The sequence below is a fragment of the Strigops habroptila genome, chromosome 13 (genome assembly GCF_004027225.2).
Source record: "Strigops habroptila isolate Jane chromosome 13, bStrHab1.2.pri, whole genome shotgun sequence".
Taxonomy (NCBI): Eukaryota; Metazoa; Chordata; class Aves; order Psittaciformes; family Psittacidae; genus Strigops; species Strigops habroptila.
Window position 1 is genome coordinate 12,895,204 of NC_044289.2, and position 22,331 is coordinate 12,917,534.

The window sequence follows — 22,331 nt, forward strand, 5'->3', positions numbered from 1 at the left end:
CAGAAGTCTAATGCAGGAGATTGCCTCAACTGATGATGCCCAAGGACCTCAACCCTTTTCAAGACTGTTTTAACTGAGACTTTGGGGTTTTATGTGTTGTGAAGATGAAATCTTGGCTTTAAGTCACCCTAAACGGATTTGTTTAGTAGCTCCATGATTTTTAAGTTACTGAATAAAAAATTGCTGTGACTGAGACAAGTTCTGCCACCCTTTCCTCCAAAACTGGTGGTTGTTGGGAGTAAAATATAGTACCTGGCTGGTCTTACAACAAGGAACCGAATATGGTAAAGCCAGGCCTATATACATTAGATTATACTGGTATTGCTCATAGCTCTGTTTTTACTTAAGTGAAGCTGGAATGTATATCTTGTGCTCTGTGTTTGTGTAGCACATACCCCTGCTTTTCAGCCTGCAGGAGCTTCCAAATGTCTTTTGTATTTGCTGATATGGTTCAAGAAATCTCATCTGTGTCAGAACTAATGCTTGCCTGACACTAGAAGAGCTTTGTTCTCCATGAGCTGAGTGTGCAGGACAGTCAAAACAGGAGAAAAGCAGATTTAAGAGAACAGGCTGTCCTGTTCGAGGTAGTTGGAGAAGCATGGGGCAGAGTGTAACGTGACAAAAGTCAGCAAATAATTCCTTTTGGAAATGAGATTCTTGTTAACTGCTCATGTTTCCCCACTTCCGTATCACTTATCCTGTGGCTTACAAATGTGTTGGCCTGAGGCAATACACAGCATTTTCTTTTTGGAAGAATAATGAAATATTATAATGTGCAACAAATGTATTAAACTTGGAGTTTTAATGTACTGTTCTCATAACAATATGTCCTTAATTTGCTTCTAGGCTGTAGCTGCTTTTGCAGTTTCTGCTGTAGCTTCTCAGTGGGAGAGAACTGGCAAACCATTTAACCCGCTGTTAGGAGAAACCTATGAATTAACCAGGTAATATTTACTTTAAATGAGGAGCTGGGGCTATTTGTGTGTTTGTATCAGACTCTCATGCTGGTTTGGCTGGTTATTCAGTGAAATAAATAAAAATCTACTAAAAGAGATGTCTGAGTATATCTAAAACTCTCTTTCGCCCAGGCTGCCTCAAAATCTTTGAGAAGTTGTTACTTAAGTTGGTAATTTTATTTCTAGGTTTAGGCAAAGTGTTCTTTGAATTATTCAGAGAAAAACTGGTCCTTGTTCTTGCACCAGAGATATTTCCTGACCAGACACTCTTAATTACTTTAAATAGGGTTTGCTGATGATGTCAGATGGATCATGTCAGAGTTACTCTGAAGGGCTTCCAGCTTGCTTAAATGAATGAGTGATGTGTCTGCAGTGGAGAAGAGAATTTCCAGGCAGACCTGCTGCTGCTGCCCAAAATGTTCCAGTATTTTCATGAGTTATTTCAGTGAAACATCTTCAGATGTGTTTGTGGGTAGAAAGTCGTTCAGGTGTTTGAATGTGGGTGGGTTTTGGGTATAAAGAGAAGGTGTTCAGAGTACAGATTCTTTCACTTCATTAATTGTAAATGTGTCATGGGACTAGAAAAGTCTCACCTGCAGCTTAATCTAACAATACAAGTTTTTTAAAGCATTGAGTAACTCTTTTCTCTTGTAACATCAAAAAACCTAGTTACTGTTTAATGCTCTTTTTTTGTTGTTTCTAGGGAAGATTTAGGGTTTAGGTTTATATCAGAACAAGTCAGCCACCACCCACCTATTAGTGCATTTTATTCTGAAGGCCTCAATAAGGATTTCATTTTTCATGGATCAATCTATCCCAAACTAAAATTCTGGGGCAAGAGTATAGAAGCGGAGCCTCGAGGAACAATTACTTTGGAGCTTCTGAAGTGAGTATGAGAAGTAAATACCTTTATGTTGATCTCCTTAACATTAACTTGAATATATTGGCTCTTCATAGGTGGTGATCTAAACACCTCTTGCTCAAGTTAATTTTCACTGCTTAATTTCAGGGCTCTGCTTGTTTTAAGTTATGTCATGCTTGTGTAGCTGGAGCAATGTGACCCAGTTTTTCCATTGTGAAAATTAGCAGTTCTTAACAGTGGAATGCTACTGAAAGGCAGTTCTGTGAAGGCATGTCAAATTTAGAGAGATAAAATTCTATTACTGGGCTATCCAAGCTCATCTCACTTCTAAATATTGTTGTTGGCTTTCATTGTTTGTGTGGAAGAAACTGCATCTTCAGAATAGCTGTTCCATGTGGGAAGGGAGGGTGAGAAACTTGTCAGGATTGCCTTGTCACCTGTTTAACACTTCCCGTGTATGATCACCTTCCCATTAAGATCCAGAATGCCTGTCCAGATTGCTCCCAGGCTTGTCTGTAACTGCAGATGTGTCTTATAAACTACGTGACTTTCTGTAAGTTGGTTTGTGCCCTGGTGGCACAACGACTCTCGACCTTTCCCAAGTAGGACACAGGGATACACAAGGTAATAGTTGCAGAAAAATTGTTCTGCAATTGAACAGTGAAAAGTGCTTTTCTAAAAGCTTTCCCAAAAGGTTGTTTGAAATGTTGTCTGATGAAATTTCTAAGCATTTGGTTTCAATGAGGAATCAACTTGTCTGCCATAACAAGTGTTGACTTTGCCTGTAGTTGCTTTTGAAGGTATAGTTTAATTTTCAAGCCGCTGGCATCTAATCTTCCAAAGCTTATAAAAGTATGAACTGGTCTTGGATATAAATGGTAATGAAAATAGAGGAAATTTCTTCTGAATGAAGAAGGAACTATGAATATTAGCGTATATGTGACAAAAATAAAGTCTGTTGCTTGAGAGAGAAGCCTTTATTAGAAGACTATTAAAAGTCCTATTCAGCCTAATCATATTACAGGGCACAGATTTAAGCTGGAATATAAACCATTAAAGCATTTACTTTAAATAATTGCTTCAAGTTAGCAGCAGAAGTGGAAATCAAATTTTGAGCCTCTCAGCATTGTGATTCATCCCATTCTGTTGGGTTGAGTAGTCCGAGAACTGATCAGGGCTTGTGTGAACAAGTAACCATTTAGGAAGCAAAATTGCAAGTCAGTGTGAAGTACTGCATTTACGTTAACCATGACTGTGTTTGCAAAACATGCATTAGAAAAATACACTTCTCCCTCACTTCTCCAGCACAAATAAGTGTTTCAATTTATCAGCACTGCCCATGAGTGTCTTCTGTTTTGTGTTATGCTGTACAGCTTTGGGTGTCAAGTAGTTCATGAATAAAGATGTGTGCTAAGGCTGGTGGGATGAATTTGGGGGGTTCTGGAATTTTTCCCCCACTTGATGAGTAGCCATTGTCCTAAAGTATGCTTGAAGAAAAGTTGCTGTGGAAAATAGTCAGGCTTCAATGATCTGTTTTTCCTCTGTGCTGGAAAATGTCAGACTGGTTGGAAACATTAAATAGGGGTGTTCTCTCCATACTTATTGGAAGTAGAAGTACAAGGCATTTGTTACAAAGAGGATGCTGCTTGTTTCTGTATCTTTTGTATTAAAATAGAGTTTGCAAGCTTTCCTAAGACGGATTGTTTGCCAGCCAGTTAACTTTAGCATTTCTTTTGCCAGCATGGAGAGATAAGTGAGAATAGATGGCTTTGACTCTGTCAGCTTGTGCTGACTGGAACCCAGTTTAACATTTTGACCACTTTTAGAATAATGTCTTTTAAGGGTTTAGAATCTTTTAAGGGTTTAATTCATCTTCGTGAAGCTTTTCACAAAATACTAAAACCAAAATGAAACTAAGTGGAAAATTCTTCAGTTCTAGGACTTCTCTTTCTTCTCAGTAAATCTTTGGTAAAAGGATGGAATTGAGTAATGAATGGGATTTTCAAATGTCATGTTTATGAAGCTTGAGTATAGTGCTGTTGTGTCCTACTGGTGTGAAACAACTAACCAAACCCCCCCCAAACTTGTGGTGTATTTGTAAGCAGTTTGCTGACTCGTGTCACACTTTTCAGGTTCAAAAGCCCTTTAGCAGTCAGTGTTTGTAAAGTGATTCAAGTGCCTTAGTCTGGCCAGCCCTTGAGGAGTGTCTGCCTTTGTCAGAACTGGTAGTGACTAACCTCTCTGCTGGAAGACTCAACTACTCATGTTCAGTGCTTTTTTATCACAAAAAGGCACTCTCTAGGTAATGATGGAGGTTTACAAGAAAGAGCTTTCGGAGGAAGTTTGCAGTGCTGCAGCAGCAGTTGAAGAGAAGACACTATTAGGAGTTAGTTTTTAAGTCTGGTTCTCCTGCGAGTATTATGTTTTATAACATACAACTTTAAAAGATGAATTATTAAAGCTGTTTATGTTGGGCTGGAATCTGTAATCAAAAGCACAGCAACTTACTATTTCAACTCTGAGAGGGAAGAAAAATAAAGGGATATCACTGTATTAACTTGCACTAAGGTTTAGATACACACATTGTTGGCTCATAAAGAAAAGTCTGTTTCTTTTCTGTTTTGAAGTCAACTGCTGGCTGTTCACAGAAGTGCTAAATATTCTGCCCTGCCATGAACAGAGTTGAGACCAGGTTTACATTCCAACTCAAGCACAAGAAAATGATTTATTTCTGTTTTCTTTGCAGACATAATGAAGCTTACACGTGGACGAATCCAACCTGTTGTGTACATAATGTAATTATTGGTAAACTGTGGTTAGAACAGTATGGAACAGTAGAGATTGTAAATCACAGGTAATGCTAATCATGAAGCTGAGGGTTGGCTTGTAACAGGAGCAACCATGCAATAGTCTCTACAAAGCAGATAGTTCTGCCCCCCACGCTTCTGACATGCAAACTATTCCTTGAGCTGGGCTTAGTATCATAATACTACTAATGAAAAGGCACAAGTCTTGATGGCTTATGGGATGCAAAGATGTACATTTGTCAATTCCCCATTCAAATTCGGCCCTGTGGACAGAGAACAGGAATTAAATTTAAACTCCAGAACCATTAAAAATGGAATAATTGTCAAAGGCTTGCAGTGGACCTCTTGTCATGTTGGTTGTGATTTGGTTTTGAAACTCTCTTTAGTTTTGATAACAGAGGATGTCTTAAAGGAAGGGTACAGCACAGAAAAATGACTGCAGAGTAGGGTAATGTGAACTTAGAGCATGTCAATTGCTCTGCCAACTGCCTCTCTAAGAGCTTTTTACCTTCTATAAATTACCTCCTGTAAGGGTGAGGGAGAGAATTCTGTGAAAACTGTTATTTCTACACATGTTTTTCTGTCAATGAATGGAGCTTTAATCCAGCAGGGCTGCTGTTTTGATACTTCTCATAGAATCAAATCTACAATCCTGTCTCCTCTATTTGCACAAAACCCCCATGATGGTGTCTTTGTGCTTGCCATAGAAACTTGGCCTGATACCTCACTGGGAGAGATTATTTACATATGTGTACATCTCAATGCAAAGAAGATGCTGGAATACAATGCGGGGTTATGTCTGTAAAATGCTCAGAATTTTTGATAAGCTATTTAGAGGTAACTTTTGAATGCATTTCACTGGATTTTCCTGTGTAGGTCATTTGTAAAAGTCATTTCTCATTGCAGTTAGCTGTAAGTAGATATTAATCTGAATTGCAGTGTGCTGATAGCGTGGGTTACGTAGCATACAAGGTGGCATTCTTTTATTCCTAGTACTATAACTACCCCCAGCTAACTGTAGCTACATGATAAAGGCTAAATAAGGTAAAAAAGTGAACTTTCCAATGTGTTTAGGGGCTTGCTTCTGTAAGCATGTACTTATTTCCTCTACAGCACTGGAGATAAATGTGTCCTTAATTTTAAACCATGTGGATTGTTTGGGAAAGAGCTTCACAGAGTAGAGGGACACATTCAGGACAAAAAGTAAGTGATAAAAGCTGTTTGGTTTCTCTATTTCTGAGCACTGAGGCATTTCTTTTGCTGGCATAGTGACCGCAGCTGATGGGACTGCAGAGTTGCTGGCACATGGCAATGCAGATTGTAACCCATCTCTGTTCTCTGTGTCAGTATTGAACCCCTTGATTTTAGGATGATTATTTTAAGCAGTATTAGAGAAAGTCTCCTCACCAGCCTTTGAAAATAAAGGTATGCAGGGAGAATGCAGAGTAGTGAGAACTGATTTCACTGTTGTACAGTCACAATTCCAGTCTTCAGTTTAAAATAATGACAATATGGTTATTAGAAACTTTCAATCAAACCCAAAGCTGTTATTTGACCCTGAGTCTCTGTATTGTAAACTACTGGCTTTATTGCACCCACACTCATTTGACAGTGACAACAACATGTGACTAAGTCATGAGGATGTGTTCTGCACGACTGAATACCAGAAAGACTGGAATAAGCTGAAACCTTTTCTTTGCATTGTCAAGTATCTGGCTTCTAAGATACCTGCAAAGAAAAGTAAAATACAACAAAGTAGGAAGTTGTGTATTGAATATAGATCAGAATCTATGACTTGGCTTAGAAGGCTTTATAAAGAAAGAAAAGCTGAATGTCCTTTGCTTTCTCTGCAGCAGAAAGAAGCTGTGTGTGATCTATGGCAAGTGGACAGAATGCTTGTGGTGCACTGATCCCACTACGTATGAGACTTACAAAAAGAATGAGAAGAGAGGTGGTGAGCAGAAGAAACCGAAGCCGGTAAGGTCCAGGGTTCTTCAGGGAGGAAGGATACTGAAAGAGGAGAAATGAAAGGAAAACATCTTCTGTTCAGAAATGGTTGGGTGGTGGTGAATGGAGGGTTAAAACAGTCTGTCTTTTGGTAGGGGTTGGATGTGGGCACTGCTAGTCCTGTGAGAATACATTGCACTTTGAACTTGTGTAGACTTCTCTGTGAGCTGCTGGTGTTGAAGTGAGCTTATAGGATGGTGTTTGATAGAAGTTTGTCAAAGAGAAGTCATCAATTATCAGCCCCAAGCTGATGTTGTCCAGTCCTTGAATGAGGAAGGTGGCTTTACTGCCAGCTCCAGATGTGACAACGCTAGGATTTAGGCATTAAAAATAATTACAAGTTGAAGTCAGTTATGCTTTTTGGTGATGCAGCCTTTTAGAATGTGTGATGTAGACAGCCAAGACAACAAAGGGGTCTGGAAAGATGCAGGGTTTTTTCATCACATGTAAGCAGTGTCAGGTGAGTTACCACCAAGGCCTCAGTGTTGTCTCGTGCACCAGAAGACTCTTGGATTTCCTGGTATCAACAGGGCCTTGCAGACCCTGGTTGTTCATTGAAAACGATAAGTTAAACAGAATCTCATCACTCTTAATGTTAAGAGGCTCAAATTTGCATTAAAAAGTATTCACATGAGAAGAATCTAGAGGCCTTGGTTTTGGCTCTGGATTCCGTCATGGTACAGGCTTGTATTTTGACTTTTTCTTTTTGCTTTATATAATAAGGTTCTGTTCATCTTACAAAAATCAACTCTTTCTTTACTTCCTTCCTTCCTGTTGAACCTATATTTAGATGGGGAACTCTTTTAACAGTAAAACAGATGTTGACATGGAAAGTAGCCTAAAAGAGTCCTTTTAAATTATGAATACTCAAAACCAAATGATTGAAATTAGTCTTTTAACCATATGGAGCTGTTTTCTAGTGTATAAAACAGGCCCTGTTTAATTTAATAGGGTGTTCTTGAATAAAATAAATGGGTCATGTCAGAGGGGGCAGAAAGAAAGTAGAAAGGGGGTGAGAGTAAGGGGAGGGAGGAAAACTGTAACACTGTCACTCTAGGATATTATTGCCTTAAACTTCCCTTCTGGTTATTGTGGTTTTAAATGGTTTCTCATGGTGAAATCCCCTGAAATTCCACAGTGTAGCTGTGTCCTACCACAGGCAGATTCCCTCAGATCATGAGAGCAGCCTCTTGAAGAACACGGTGTTTGATTTTAGATATGCATTATAGCAGTGCAGCTGGTAACAAAGCAACATTGAAGGAAGGACACTATATTTATAAACTTAAGTACACAGTCTTTGCAGTGAGAAAAATTGCAGTAATAATAGTTATTAGAATCTAGATCATAGGAAATGAGCCTGAAACAAGGGCAGATCTGGGTTTAATCGCACATCCACATCTTTTGCAAATGATGAAGCAATATACAAAAGCAGGTATGTCCTATTTGTCAGTCTTAGGCCATTATGGGAACTAGTTTAAACTGCAGTCTTGTCTTATTTCAACTTGAAGGAGTAATAGTCATATTGGGTGAAATTAAGCTATGGCATGGGACAGATGGGAAGTCAGAGAAAAGGCTTCTGAAAGACATTAGTTTACTATTACTGATTTATGTTTTAAACAGACATTCAAGTTGGTGGGAGACATTTCAGAGATATCAGGAGCAAGACATTACAATAAGAATGAGAGGATCAGTGTACACAGTGAGGAAAAGCAAACGTGAGGGGTGAGGCAGAAGTACAGGAGAGTGTTTAGTATCTCAGATTTGAACAGATTCTTCAACAGTCACTGTAGAGCTCTAGATGAAACTGTCCAATTTCCTTTTGTTCCCCTGCCAAATATTATCTCTGTTCCAGAGTGAAGATGTTATTAAATCTGAAAATGATGAGGCTGATGATATGCCAGAGGTTCAAGACACGGTGCAGTTCATACCAGGCAGTAAATTACTTTGGAGAATAAATTGTAGGCCACCAAACTCCTCACAGGTAACTGCTTCAATCAGTCTGTGCGTCGCTATCGCTAGTGATTTATCCAAGGGAACATGAGAGATGTTGGAGGGAGACCTTGTTGAAGTGTCCGACCTTAGGATGCACATTGACAGGCTCTGGCAGTTCGTGCTACAGGTGAAAAATTACACTACGGCAAGCTCTGTGCTTTGATCCTGTGCTCAAAACATCACTGCTGTGTCAAAGGAGGTAGCAAGAACACATGGTCTGACTGCAGCTGCTTCAGCGTGGGCCTGGTGGCGTGGGTGAACGTGTGAGAGAGCTTGGAGTGGCTAGAATATGGGAACACATTCCCTCTGCTGACCCTGCTGTTAGAAGACAGGATTCCAAAATGCAGTAACTGGGCAGCTGAATATTAACTTCAATAGTTTCAGCAAGAGCTTTTGGTCTTTTAGGTGTGGGTGGTTTTTTGGGTTCAGTTTTTTTGTGTTGGTTTTTTTTTTTTCATAAAAATCATGACGTTACATATCAGGGAGGAAAATCTGTGTTAATCCTCTGAATCAAAGAGTGCTTAAAAAAATGAAAGCTGTGATTTCCATCCCTTCTTTTGCCTTTCCTTGTCCCTCCCCTCCAAACCCAGTTTTGTATGAGCTTGACCTTGCTTTCAGGGCAGGCAGTGCGGGAAGGTTTGACTCAGCAATTTCTCTTGGAAGCTCCATTGTATCTTTTCAGTAGAGGGAACCCAGTGCCACTTCGCCAGAATAACTTGTATTTTATCTTTGATTTGCTTTTAAGATGTATTTTATCTTTGATTTGCTTTTAAGATGTACAATTTCACCAGTTTTGCTGTGAGTCTCAATGAGCTGGAGAAGGGCATGGAAGCAATATTAGCTCCCACTGACTGTCGGCTACGTCCAGATATCAGAAACATGGAAAATGGAAACATGGGTACGTGTTTGCTGGGGGAGATACTTACACGTTAGTATTTTGAGAGGGGATGGCAGAAGGGAGGCTGTTGATACAGGTCTTCAGTTTCTCATTCCCAGAGCAGCCTTAACTCATTTTCACCCTGTGTTAATGAACATACATTTGAACAATGTATGTCTGTTTTCTCCCAGAAAATGTGTCCAAAGTGGATCCCAAGACTGCTGTCCTCTGTTACGGTGTATTTGCATGTTTGCTAGCTTGGGGGGAAACTGGCAGATACGCTCTCTTGCTCTGGAGCTTGTCTGGAAAGACATGTGGTGAACAGACATGCTCTGGTGTTTGTCACCAAAAACACATGGCCAAATAGTGAAAAAGTCACACTCTCTATTATGCCTAATCCAAGTTCTTTCCTGCTGTCTCAGGGCAGTGTTTCTGAGAGATAAACCACCCAAATTTCATTTTTGACACTGTGTTTGTAGTAGCAATTGTTCTGAAATGACAGTCGAAGGGTTTTCTTGCGTGAGATTGTTGTTGTTCAGTGAGATTTTGTAATGCAAATGCTTTTCCTCGTGCTTACATGAACTGTATTTAATTTCTCTGCAGTCTTTTCTGTGTTTTCTGCGTTTCTGTTTCTGTTTTGCAAAGTAACCAATCTTTTCTTGACATGTTAGATGTGGCTAGCAAAGAAAAAGAGAGACTAGAGGAGAAACAGAGAGCTGCTCGCAAGGAGCGTGCGAAAGATGAGGTGGAGTGGCACACACGGTAAGGGGATGGAAGCTGGGCATTTGTTTAATGCTTGGAATGGTTTGGTGTGCTGCTTGAAGGGTGTTTATCCAAGGCAGCGTGTTTGATCTCCTGCGTGGCAGCACTTAATGTCACCTAAAGCAAATTTGCTGGGTCAACAACTAAATAATGTAGCTGGAAGCCAAAATTGCTGGTAATTTCTCCAGGATGAAGGTATCCAATGTTAAATGCTGAAACCTGTCTAATGAAGTACTGTGGTAGTGTTGGGGTTCTTTGGGTTTGTTTTCTACAACCTCCAGATGTCATATTTTTATTAGAATGAATAAAATATGAAGTCTCATCTGTTCTTTAACCAATTCCTGTCCAGCTTTTGGCAGTTGAGTAAGACCTTGTGGCCCTCTGAGGCCTTTTATTTTCACACTTTTATGATTTCTTGCCTTGGATACTTCAGAAATGGCTTTTTTTGTTGCATATTCAAGTGACTTCCCTGTCACAGAATGCATCAGTGATGTGTGGTTTGGATGCTGCTCCTGTTGGTTCCTTTACACAGATGCCAATGCTCTGCAGTCAGGTGCATGCTCATGGCCAGTTCCTTCAGGTGCTTCCTTCAAAGGCAAGAACTTTGGGATGCTCCCATGATTTCCTGAAATTCAGAAGAGACATTCTCTTCCCAAAGCCTGGAGGAGCAGCTACAGCCTAATTCCAGTGAATGCCTTTGAAAACCTCTTCCAGAAAACATAGAATTGTTTTCAGTCAACGTGGCTAAAAAGGGAGCATCTGTTATTGCAAAGTACAGCTCCACAGGCCCAAACTCCTTCCTGTTTGGACAGGATTACAAAAGGATTGTGGAACTGAGTTGGCATTCTTTTAAAGTAAAGATGAATATATCTAATCTAGAGTTATTTTTATTTGGAATGGGGCAGTATGAAAGCCCTTTCATACTCCTCCTTGACTTTATGTTAAAAATAATCATAAAAAGGTGCTTTACAAGGTGGTGATAACTGTGTAGGAGGTTTAATGCCTTATTTTTCATGCTCGGGCTATTTCCTGAGGTATTTCATTTTCTAATAAGAAATAGCAGTGTGTTTTTTCCAATGTTTTATGAAAGAAGCAAAGTTGTTCTTTTTCCCCTCTTAATAACTGCTCACTCTGTTTGCTTTTTTTTCTTTCCTTTTCCTTTCTTTTGTTTTCCAGATGGTTTCATCAAGGCACTAACCCCTACACTGGGACTTCAGATTGGCTGTACTCAGGTGGCTATTTTGATAGGAATTTCTCAGACTGCCCAGACATATACTGAAATCACAGAACCAATTGCTCATCTCATCTGGACATCCAGCTCCTAGATTTCGTTCCAAGCCAGTCACTGGTTTTGTTGATAGCAAAAACCAGCTTTTCTAAGTCAATTTTAACACAAAGTCTATGGGTCAACAATCAAGGATTTAATTAGCACTAATGTTGGATTGCCAAATATTGAAATACTGTTGCATTCTGTCCATAAAGCTGCACCTGAAATCATCATTATTTTCACTAATTTTCAAAGGCACCTTTTGGTTCTTCATTTCCACCCCCTAGTTTCTTTGTCAGGAAGATATGCTGTACCTGGTAGAGCACATAACATCCTTGAGAACTACGTAACTTAAATAAAATAGAGATAATATCCTTGTTACTTAGTACAATAGTGAAGAATCTGAAGGTTTTTGGAACTCGGAGCAGGGATGAAAAGCTAACGTTGTACCAGCAGGATCAAATCTAGCGCTGTGGATGCTCCCCGTGAAGAGATGCATGTGGACTTCTGTACGGTATGTAGCACTACGGGGGGACCAGCTCCTGGCCCCTCAGTATGATTCAATAATGGATTGACTCGGGGAAACAAAACCCAAGCTGAGCTTCCCAACATGTAGTTGTCTATTACAGAGTCTTCACAACTTCGGGACACTGTGAGCATTAAACTGTATACCTGTGATAAACCTACATAAAGCATACGTTAAAGAGAAGGGAAGGGTGCATTAAAAAATGTGCTTTTTCTGAAGTCAAATGCTGTTCTAGAACTACCAGAAGCTTTGGAAGCAATTGCAGGAATGTCGAGGTGGTTACAATGTAAAATATATTGCTTGCTACCACTTGGAGGCTTAAATCTTCTGCACTACCTTTGGCAGCTTTGGCGCTATGTATGCTTCTAGGCTAAACTCTTTGGAAGCACTTTCGGTGTCTATAGCCACACAGGTTCATATTCTGGGGACGTTTTGGTTTGCATGTTTTTCATTATTAGGTCATGTCTGTTTTGTATGTTGTGAAAAAGCAGAAATCAACTTCAAGCTTTGGCAGAGTTCTACCTATTACAAGTTTTCTGTGAGCACGTGATGTCGAAACGTCAGATTTCTTTTGTTCCATGTCAAACCATCAAAGCCATATAACCCTGGAAAGAATTACTGAATTGATGCATTCATTTTGGTTCAAGTGGTACACTTTGGAGGGGTGAGGGGGGAGAGAGGCTGGAAAAAAGAAGTCCAGTAATTAAAACTAATCCTAATGTTGCTGCTTTTTTTATCCAAGTTTTTAATTGAGTAACCAGGTAAAACCAGAGAGTGGCTGCACAGCTCTAAGGTTACAGCAGTTCAGCAATTGCTGGTGTTAAGCACCAGCAGCTGGAGGAGTTCATTTTGTGATTGATGTCCAGGACACACGTGGCTTCATCCAGAGAGGAGACTCTGAAAGTGCTTCTCTCCCAGCTGCAGGATGAAAAAGCAAAAGAGAATTGACTGACTTGTGGAGAGACGTTTTTGTATCCAGTCAGGCATCTAATGGTTAGAGTAACTTTAAATTTGGGGGAAATTTAGGTGTTCATTGGAAAAATGACAGAAGCTGTAGAAATTCAGGGCAGCCTGGAACGTGCTGGTGGCAACGTTGTTCTGTTGCCAGAAATCAGACTTGGTGTGGTTGCAGGTCTCGGGCCTCGCAAGCTCGCCTCGGTGTACGGTGCGCAGTGGGGTGCATCGGTTCCTCGTAAGCACAGAAACACTTGACTCTTACAAAGACATTGCTGAGCCCTGTGGGACAGCACAAAAATACATTTTTATATAAAAAGATGAACTTTAATGACCGTGCCAGGCATGGTGACCCCTTCCCAAACCTGCTGCAAGCAGCGCAGGGAGCCCTTTGTGAGGCGAGGATTGAAAGGATTCCAGTGTAACATCTGATGGGAGGTTAAAGTTTGCCTGAACTTTATGTAGTGTGTTTAATGGTGGAGTAGTGTTTTTAAAACAATGCATAGAAGTAGAAATTGAAGGGAAAAAGAGTAATTGCTAAAGAAATACTCTGTTTATAAGAAGTGTACAGGTTGGCATCCCTCTCGTTACAATTTAAATTCAAAGCCTTGTCATTAGGTGAAAGCATGAAAAACTTGTGTTTAATCCAAACTTCCCTATAGGATCTTCATGGGATTTGAAAAGAAATTGGGAAGATTTCTAAAGTAAGAACACTTCATTCATTGTGTCCTTACCCTCTTCTCCCCTTCCTCTGAGGTTTTTAGTAAAGTTTCAGACGCGTTCAAACCCTTTCTTCTAATTTATTGTTCTTCATTGCCAACACTTCAGATTCTTTCCCCTCCCGGCCACAGGTCTGTGCTTGGCTTCCCCTGGGACTCCTGATGCTCTGAACAAGTTTTCTTTTCGATGCAGATCTCGCCTCAGTAGTTTACGTGTCAAAACATGAATAACTTTGCACCTTTTGAAAGAATGTCACTTTTATAACTTGATTAAACACTGTATATAAGATAACTGTGTTAGATTATGTTGATACAGCTCTGTAGAGAAACCATCTAGAAAGAAATTATAATAAATACTTAACACCCTTTGGGCCTCTAGATGGTGACAGAGAGATTTTTGTGAGACTCGTCCCAGGGCTGATGTCTGGGAGGGCAGGAGGTGACTTTGGGCTTGTTCAGCCCAGTCTGGGGCTGCACTGATGAGACAAAAGTGAGTTCAATGAAATCAGAGCTCTGAACACCCCCTGCCCTGCCATGGAGGCTTCTTCCTGACCACGGGTGGGCTCGGTTCCTGGGCACCCTGCGGTGCGTGGGGTCTGAGGTGGTGTGTGGTGATAGCGATGGTAACCATGGTGGTGGTGAAGGGATGACGAGGGCTGATGGAGTTCAGCTATGCTTCAAGGAGCTGTTCTGTGGCTCTGCTCATCCTCGGTGGTGGCGGTGGCGGGAGGAGAAGTGGCTGCAGGGCCCGTGGAGCAGAGGTTGGTGTTGGCTGGAATGGGTCGCTACAGAATGGAGTGGAACCCCAGGGCTGCTGTGTCGTGTTTGTGTGTGAGGTGACGGCACGGTGGGGACGGGGAGCAGCTATTCACACATCGGGCATTTATGTGATTCTCGGTATCCAGATTGATGAGGACAGAAAGCTGATACCTTGGATTTCCTACACCAACCCGCCCCCATTAGCAGTGGTTACTCCTGCCTAATAATGAAAACCACTTTATCACCCTTCTTTTGCTCAAAACTGTGCTTTTAAAAACCAAAATCAACACTTTTTTCCCCCAAAGACGGGCAGAAAGAGTCTTCCCTGGGGCATGGTGGGGGGGAAGAAGCCCTTTGGCAGGGCCCCGCGGTGTCCCCCGGACCGGAGCCCGGGCTGTGCGGGCCGGGCTGGGTCTGCCAGCGGTGCCCGGCGGGGCGGGGCGGGGCGGGGCGCGGCGCCTCCATCTTCCGCCGCCGCCGTGACACAGCAGGGCGCCTGGTGCCGCCGCCGGCGCCGTGACTGACAGCCGCGCCGGCCAATCGCGTGTGGCCGCGGGGGCGCGCGCGCCGCGCTGCCCCGCCTCCGCCGCGGAGGGGTTCCGGCGCACGGGGCAGGAAGAGCGGGGCGGCGCGGGGCCTGCGGGCGGCGGCGGCAGGTACCGGCGGGGGGCACCGGGCCGGGCGGGCTCCATCGCCGGCTTCATCGCGGCTCCCCCCGGCGCGGCTTCCCGCCCGCCTCGGCGCTCGCCGGGGGTTGGTTGTGCCCGTCGCGGGGAGCGGGGTCTCCGGCCGCGGGGAGGGGGGGCTGTGTGGAGGCGGCGCAGCGGCCTCGGGGCCCGGCTGGAGCTCGGGGGGGAACGGGCGGGCGGGCGGGCGGGCGGGGAGCGCCGGGGCCGGGCTGTGCCGGGCCGGGCTGTGCTGCCACGGCCCCCCCCCCCCCCCCCCCCCCGCGGCCCCGCTCCCGGCTGTGCGAGCGGCTCGGCCGAGCTCCCGGGTGTGAGCGGCCGGTGCCGCGGTGCGCTCCGATGGGCCGGCGCGGCAGGTCCCGAGCGGCGGCCGAGCCCAGCCCAAGTGCAGCGTCATGCGGCCCGAGCGGCGCCTTCACCTGCGGCCCGGCCGAGCCCCCGGGCCGGGCCGGGCGGGGCCGCGCTGGCTCTGGGCAGCCCTCGGTTCTCTGCCGCGGTGCTAAAGCGTGAGCCCGGAGGTTTGCGTTAGAGCAGCGCTGCCGGCAGGTAAAGCCCCCGGTGCCGTGAGCCGAAGGAGGACGCGTCGCGGGGGGGTGTTCGTGACAGGCTCCTCTTCATTGTGGAGCCCTGTGTGGGTTCTGCTTTAGCTCTTCCGGATCTGAAGTTCTGGAGGCCGTGAGACGGATTCCCCATGTGGAGCTCACTCGGTAAAGGTGGAGGTTTGATGCTGAGAAGAGGGATCCGGGGCAGGTTTCTCACCACATCCGCGCTCCCTCTCTTCCCAGGATGTCTTCAGGCGCACTATTTCCAAGCCTGGTGCCAGGCTCCCGCGGCTCCTCGAGCAAATACCTGGTAGAATTCCGGGCAGGGAAGATGTCCCTGAAAGGCAGCACCGTAACCCCAGACAAGAGAAAAGGCCTCGTTTACATCCAGCAAACTGATGATTCCCTCATTCACTTCTGCTGGAAGGACAGGACTTCGGGCAACGTGGAGGATGTGAGTATGGCTGTTTGTGTGTCAGGGCTGTCTTGTTCTTGTTCCACTGCTGAAAGGGCTTCTCTGAGACAAATCAGGACAAGAACACCACCGTGGCCTTACAGACCTGTGCTTCCAAATCCTCTCTACTCTGAGGAGCAAATGGGAGAAGGTTTGGGAAGGAGGGTTGAGGTCTTCGGGAAGCTGGAAGGAATATTCATGTATTTTCTCAAACGTTTGTTCCTGCTGCCCCCTTTTCCAGGATTTGATTATTTTCCCCGACGACTGTGAATTCAAGAGGGTACCTCAGTGCACTACGGGCCGTGTGTATGTATTGAAGTTCAAGGCAGGATCCAAACGACTCTTCTTCTGGATGCAGGTTTGTGGGAAGTCCATAACAAAGGTCTTGGAACAAAACGCTCCCAGTTTGACTCGTACCAAGAGCAACTCTCTTGCAGGAGCCGAAGACGGACAAGGACGAGGAACACTGTCGTAAAGTGAATGAGTATCTCAACAACCCACCAATGCCTGGGGCTTTGGGTGGAAACGCGAGCGGAGGCCACGAGCTGTCTGCATTAGGAGGTACAGTCCATTCTCTGCTCCTTCACATCAGAGGCTTTTATTTTAAATTAGAAGGAGCACTTACAGCTCCTGAGGAAGCAATTCCTGATGCTGTGGAGGGTGAGTTGGGGACAGTGTTAATACCAGCAGAGTAAACATGCTTTTAGCAAAATAAACTGGGCTGTTAAACAGGTTCAGGCTGGAAGTTAAGGCTGCCAGAAGAAATCTCTGTGTTTCCAGTGGATTCTCTGGAGTCTTACCTCTTTATGAAGCCAAGTTGCATTTATCTTTTATGAGCATCATGAATCAGTAAACACTTGAAACTGTTTTTTCCATACAGAATGTGATGCCAATTAATCTCCTGCTGTTTGAGCCGGAGTGCTGTGAAAAAACAAACCAATGTGAATATGTTGTGTTTCAGAATGTTTTTGTTTTTAGGTGAGGGTGGCTTGCAAAGCCTTCTTGGAAACATGAGCCATAACCAGCTCATGCAGCTGATCGGACCAACGGGCTTAGGAGGACTTGGTAAAATGCTTTAATATCTTTATGCCAAAATGGTATTTTCTCCTGCCAGGTTAAATCTTACCTGACACTATTCTCAGGTAGTGCTATTGGTTTGAATAGCGCTTCTTTCCCTGCCTCAGAGATGAGCTGAGGGGCAAAAAATGGTGCAGGAAATGGAGGGTGCCACATTCTACACAGCGCTCATCTTAGGGCTTGATCCGCAAGAACCTCAGTTTTGCTCCTTGCTCCTCTGAATCTTCTGCCTTTTTTTTTCCTCTCCTTTTTTTTCTACCCCTTTTCTTCCTCCTAAATATTCACTGGAGCAGGGACTGGAAACTTGGGATTCGTTCCCCGTGAATGTCCCAGTTACAATTGCTCGTGTTTCCTCTGATCCAGTGAATATTTGTGTGCAAAGCAGAAAGAGTTCATGAGGAATTCTGCACCCTCTGGTGAGAGGAGCAGGGCTCGGGTCAGGGCTTTCTCTCCTGGGTGAATTGCAGCTTTACTTCTGAAGGGGATGAGGTGTGTTGTAGTTCCTGCTGTGTTTTGCTCCTAATGCTACCCGTGCTCCAAGCCCAGCAGGGCACTTTGAGAGGTCAGACCCTCGAGTGGAGGCAGGCAAAGGAACACTTGCAGGTGGCAGTGACTGAGGTTCTGTGCTTAAGCTCCAAAGTCCATTTCTGTGGATCTAGCTCGTGTCTTTTTAGCTTTGGATGCAAATCTCATGTTGGTGGGATGTTCAGATGCAAATCTCACGTTAGTGTTGAAAGATTCTGTTTTTTTAGGATGTGTTTGGAAAAGATCTTCCTTCTTGAAGCTTCACAACTCCTGAGACTCTCTTCCTCCTCTTCTCATCGCTTTCTCTCAGCAGCTCTTCTTTCTTTGCTTTTATATCTAGCTGTAAGACACGAAGCTCACTACTGTAACTCAAAGAAAACCATCTGCTTGCCTCTGCAGACTGTGGTCCTGGTGAATGTGTGGATCTCTTCCCCCAGTAGTGGCCTGTTCTTTTGCATCTGGTTTGCATCTCTCAGGTCTCTGCCTCCGAGAAAGGAGCCGTATGCTTTCCTAGCAAGGGCACACTGAGAGGGCAGCGAGGGGTACAGCCGGGTTAGCTCCCCCTCCTGCTGCTGTGGAGGCTCTGATGAGTGAAGTGGTTGGGAATGGTTCCATAGCAGCAGGTCCTGTGCGAGGGAGGGAGCTGGTGGCCAGTGACCCCGTGGTCTGCAGCTTCAGTTAATCACGTTTGCTATTGGAGCGCTGTTGTTCTGTCCTCTGCTTGCAGGTAGATCCCAAAAGGTGGGTGATGGATGCAGGTGCTGTGCAGGGACCTCAGCTGTGGTACAGGGAACCACTGATGGGAAGCGTGTGGTAAATGGAGCGTTTGGCTGATGTGGCTCAGAGGAATTGTAGGGGACGATCAAGTCACTGACCACCCCAGGGCACTGGAGGCCGGGCCTTTCCCTGCTCTCTTTAGCGGATGTTCTTGATGCCGTGATAAGTCCGTGGTGGTTGGGATGTGTGGATGAAGGAGGCTGATTTCTGGTTTCTTTTGCATATGGCAGTTGGCTGTAAGGCTGAGTGCTGGGTTCCTGCTGTTTCCTGATCACTGCTCTACCAGGAGCACTCTGTCTGTGTGGGGTTGTCCTTACTTTGCTCTGCCTGTGCAGTGTTCTCTGCTGATTCTGCTGCCACATCTCTGTGTTAGGTTTGAAGCTGCAAAACTCTCTGTATGGGGGAGACAGTGGTGGCAACTCTGATCCTCTGCTGAGGGCCTTGGCCTTAAAGGTTAGAGAAAAGTTGGATTTTTGGGAACCAGGAGATGAGGAGAGGGCTGTGTTACAGTGCTCACATCCAGCACAAACTGAAGCGATTTTATCCTTGTGTACATCTAGAAATTGAGTCATTTCTAAAACGTGCAGCTCTCTAAGGCAGTTTTCCAATAGGGACATGAAAACAGGAGCTGTGAATGTACAGAACGGGGTGGGGGGGTTGGTCTGGGGTCTTTCACCCCCTCCTCCTCTGTTTTAGCAAATAAAACCTTTCAGGTACAAGAGTGACCTCTCTAGAGCAGAGAGGTGCAAAGCCCTGAGGAAACACGTTTCTAACCCCCTTCTCCTCTTGTGTTTACGGAAGGTGGGCTGGGCGCGCTGACGGGGCCCGGGCTGGCCAGTCTGCTTGGAAGTGGGGGACCCCCGACCAGCAGCTCATCGTCGAGGTACGGCACCCGTCTGCTCTGGGCTCCTTGGGCTTTTGTAACGTGAATGTGCTGCTTCTGGGGGAGGAATCACAGGCTACTGCATGGGAAACATGGTGGGAATCAGGACCGCTTATTACCTCTCAAACGGGGCAGGAGCCCTTCATACTGTATGGGCTTGAAAAGAAGCTTTTCAGAATACAAGAGGCAAAGGTGTTGTAGGCAAGGAATTAGAATCATAGAATCACAGAATGATTTGGGTTGGAAAGGACCTTAAGATCATCCAGTTCCAACCCCCTGCCGTGGGCAGGGACACTTCACACTAGACCATATCACCCAAGGCTCTGTCCAACCTGGCCTTGAACACTGCCAGGGATGGAGCATTTGCCACTTTGGGCACCCTGTGCCAGCGCCTCAGCACCCTCGCTGTAAAGAACTTCTTCCTTATATCCAACCTAAACTTCCCCTAAGTTTGAACCCATCACCCCTTGTCCTATCACTACAGTCCCTGATGAAGAGCCCCTCTCCAACATCCTGGTAGGCCCCGGTTAATTAATTGATGGTATTAATTGTGTTCCGCAGCTCTCGCAGCCAGTCGGCTGCTGTGACTCCATCTTCCACGACTTCCTCTACACGGGTGACGCCTGCCCCGGCCGTTCCTGCGGCTGCGTCCGTGACCAGCCCGAGCCCGGTGCCGAGTTCGGGTAATGGAACCAGCTCAGCCACCAGCCCAACACAGCCCATTCAATTGAGTGACCTCCAGAACATTTTAGCTACTATGAATGTGCCATCTGGAGCAGGAGGGCAGCAAGGTAACAGTGTTCTGACCAGGCAGCTGTTGGATCCTGGAGCCCTTTGGAGCTGTTTTACTGTCCTATCCTGTTCCAAATTGCTTTGAAAGGTCTATGGTTTTGATTCTTAATTCATTCGAGTGCTGTTTTTGGCTCTTTTAGGAGTCTTATTCTCACTCCAAAACTGACAGAGGGAGAAGGATGCTAAGCATGTCCAGTACTCCTGACTAGATCATTTAGTTTACATGACAAACCCATGGGGGTTTGTGCACAGTCTAACAAACAGCCAACCCTTTCTTTGCTTCCCAGTTGACCTGGCAACTGTTCTGACTCCGGAGATAATGGCTCCCATCCTGGCCAACGCTGAAGTTCAGGAGCGGTTGATGCCTTACCTCCCCTCGGGGGAATCTCTGCCGCAGACTGCGGAAGAGATTCAGAACACCCTGACGTCTCCTCAGTTTCAGCAGGTGGGTGCCTGGCTTCTTGGGAAGTACAGGTCTTCCCTCCTCCCCAGGCCTCTTGCCCTGCCCTGTCTGACACTGCTCACAGTAGGAAGTTGCTCAGTAGATGTGGAAAGGAGGAGGGATGTGGTTTAATGGAGCACTAGTTCTTCCTTCCTGCAGTCACCCAATGGCAGATCAGAATGTGTTTTACTTCTGGAATTGGGCTTTATCTTTTTGTGTTAGAAACACTCTCTGGCAGATGAGAGGAGCAGCAAATTCGTTATTCCCTGTCAGAGTAGCCTGTGTGCAGTCGTCCTCAAAGGTAATTTTAAGTGACTAAAGGGAAGTGATGCTCACATTTACAGCCCTACAGCCCTTGTTCCTCTTGAAACACTAGTACTGAATTCCAGGACAGCCTGCGTGTGATTAAACCTGGTGCATTTCAGGCCAATGGGAACCAGTTACACTGATGGAATGAAATTTGTCAATGTGCAAGATTTCAGTGGCTGAAGATGACTAAACCCAGTCATCTCCTGTGCAGTGAGATTGGGAAAGGAGGGATGTTTTTACTTGCTGATGTGGAGAAATGTGATGCAAACGGGGGCTTTTTGACACTGATGATTCCAACTCACAGGCATTGAGCATGTTCAGTGCTGCCTTGGCTTCAGGACAGCTGGGCCCGCTCATGAGTCAGTTTGGCTTACCTGCAGAGGCGGTAGATGCAGCTAATAAAGGAGGTGAGTATCCTGCTGGGAGCACGAGGAAGTGGTTTGTTGGGGTGGGCTTTTGCACAGCACACAGCCAGGGAATGGGAATGTCAGGGTTGGCTTCTGTGTAACGGGCAGAAGCTGCCTCTGGGCTCTTTGTTCTCTTTGCAATGGAAAGGTTCATAGCTCGGGGCTTCCCCAGCAGACACGGTGTGTGTCAGAGCTGCACTGAGAGGAGTCAGGGTTCTGCAGAGAGCTGTGCTGAGCAGCCTTGGGGTGGTTTTCTTGCTAGAGATGCAAAAACCTCTGGAGGTGTCAGTCACCTTGCCCAGGAATGCTGTTTGGGGGGGAGTTGTTACTGAGTCATGTGGAATAGGTGAACAGTGTTGCCTGTAGGACTGGTGGAAGAGGTGTGTTGGCTTTCCCTAATCAGCTTTTAGCATCCATTCCATTCCTGAAATAATTCTAGTCTTAGGCTGCCTGGGCACAGTAAAATGCATAAAATAATACACTTTATGTCAGAGAGATCCAAATGAATGTTATATATTGAATCAGTGTTAAAGTTAATAGATTCTTACTAAAGCAACCATTTGCTTTCCAAGTAATGCAGCTTAACCTCATGTGGACAATGAACTCCATCTCAGAAAGCACAAAGTTCACTAACAACTGCTGTGTTTAACTTCCAGATGTAGAAGCCTTTGCCAAAGCAATGCAGAACAGTGTCAAGTCAGACCAGAAGGAAGGAGATTCCAAGGACAAGAAAGACGAAGAGGAAGATATGAGTTTAGATTAAGTTATTTGCTCTTCCTTACAGATATTCCTAGATACTTACTTAAGCAACTGCAGTAGGATTACTAACTTCATATTATGCTTATATAAATCTACAAATAAAGGAATTTTCTTTATCTGCCATACTGTTCTTTCTCACTCTGTTTAGCATGCACCCAGAGGCAATACTTGCTCTTTATTTGCAGTAGAG

At 44.8% G+C, this 22,331-nt stretch overlaps 2 protein-coding genes across 6 annotated transcripts in view; both read left to right on the plus strand.

Annotated features, from left to right (window-relative positions):
• OSBPL2 (oxysterol binding protein like 2) overlaps positions 1-14,107 on the plus strand; it is a 36,741-nt gene extending 22,634 nt beyond the window's left edge. For all 4 annotated transcript variants that reach the window (XM_030502694.1, XM_030502696.1, XM_030502695.1 and 1 more), the window contains 9 exons: positions 847-944; positions 1,660-1,842; positions 4,565-4,672; positions 5,739-5,828; positions 6,479-6,602; positions 8,485-8,613; positions 9,399-9,522; positions 10,173-10,263; positions 11,440-14,107. In XM_030502694.1, coding sequence (XP_030358554.1) covers positions 847-944; positions 1,660-1,842; positions 4,565-4,672; positions 5,739-5,828; positions 6,479-6,602; positions 8,485-8,613; positions 9,399-9,522; positions 10,173-10,263; positions 11,440-11,542 — 1,050 coding nt within the window. In that variant the 3' untranslated portion in view covers positions 11,543-14,107. The remainder of the gene's footprint in view (positions 1-846; positions 945-1,659; positions 1,843-4,564; positions 4,673-5,738; positions 5,829-6,478; positions 6,603-8,484; positions 8,614-9,398; positions 9,523-10,172; positions 10,264-11,439) is intronic.
• A 939-nt stretch (positions 14,108-15,046) lies between these two features.
• ADRM1 (adhesion regulating molecule 1) lies at positions 15,047-22,264 on the plus strand. 2 transcript variants are annotated; one of them, XM_030502698.1, is made up of 10 exons: positions 15,047-15,144; positions 15,960-16,170; positions 16,412-16,528; positions 16,608-16,731; positions 17,149-17,235; positions 19,351-19,432; positions 19,994-20,223; positions 20,512-20,669; positions 21,280-21,382; positions 22,039-22,264. In XM_030502698.1, exons 2-10 carry the CDS (start codon positions 15,961-15,963, stop codon positions 22,143-22,145), a joined length of 1,218 nt encoding a protein of 405 aa, XP_030358558.1. In that variant the 5' UTR covers positions 15,047-15,144; position 15,960; the 3' UTR covers positions 22,146-22,264. The 2 variants fall into 2 exon arrangements, with proteins under 2 accessions (XP_030358558.1, XP_030358559.1); XM_030502699.1 differs by lacking the exon at positions 17,149-17,235 and having other exon boundaries at positions 15,094-15,144.
• The last annotated feature ends 67 nt before the right edge of the window (positions 22,265-22,331 follow it).

Excerpts from the sequence above, each read along its gene's own strand:
- ADRM1 (XM_030502698.1), top strand. The coding sequence starts at position 15,961 with ATGTCTTCAGGCGCACTATTTCCAAGCCTGGTGCCAGGCTCCCGCGGC. Across the intron at positions 16,171-16,411 it reads CTTCGGGCAACGTGGAGGAT|GATTTGATTATTTTCCCCGA; the intron begins GTGAGTATGGCT and ends CCCCTTTTCCAG. Across the intron at positions 19,433-19,993 it reads ACCAGCAGCTCATCGTCGAG|CTCTCGCAGCCAGTCGGCTG; the intron begins GTACGGCACCCG and ends TGTGTTCCGCAG.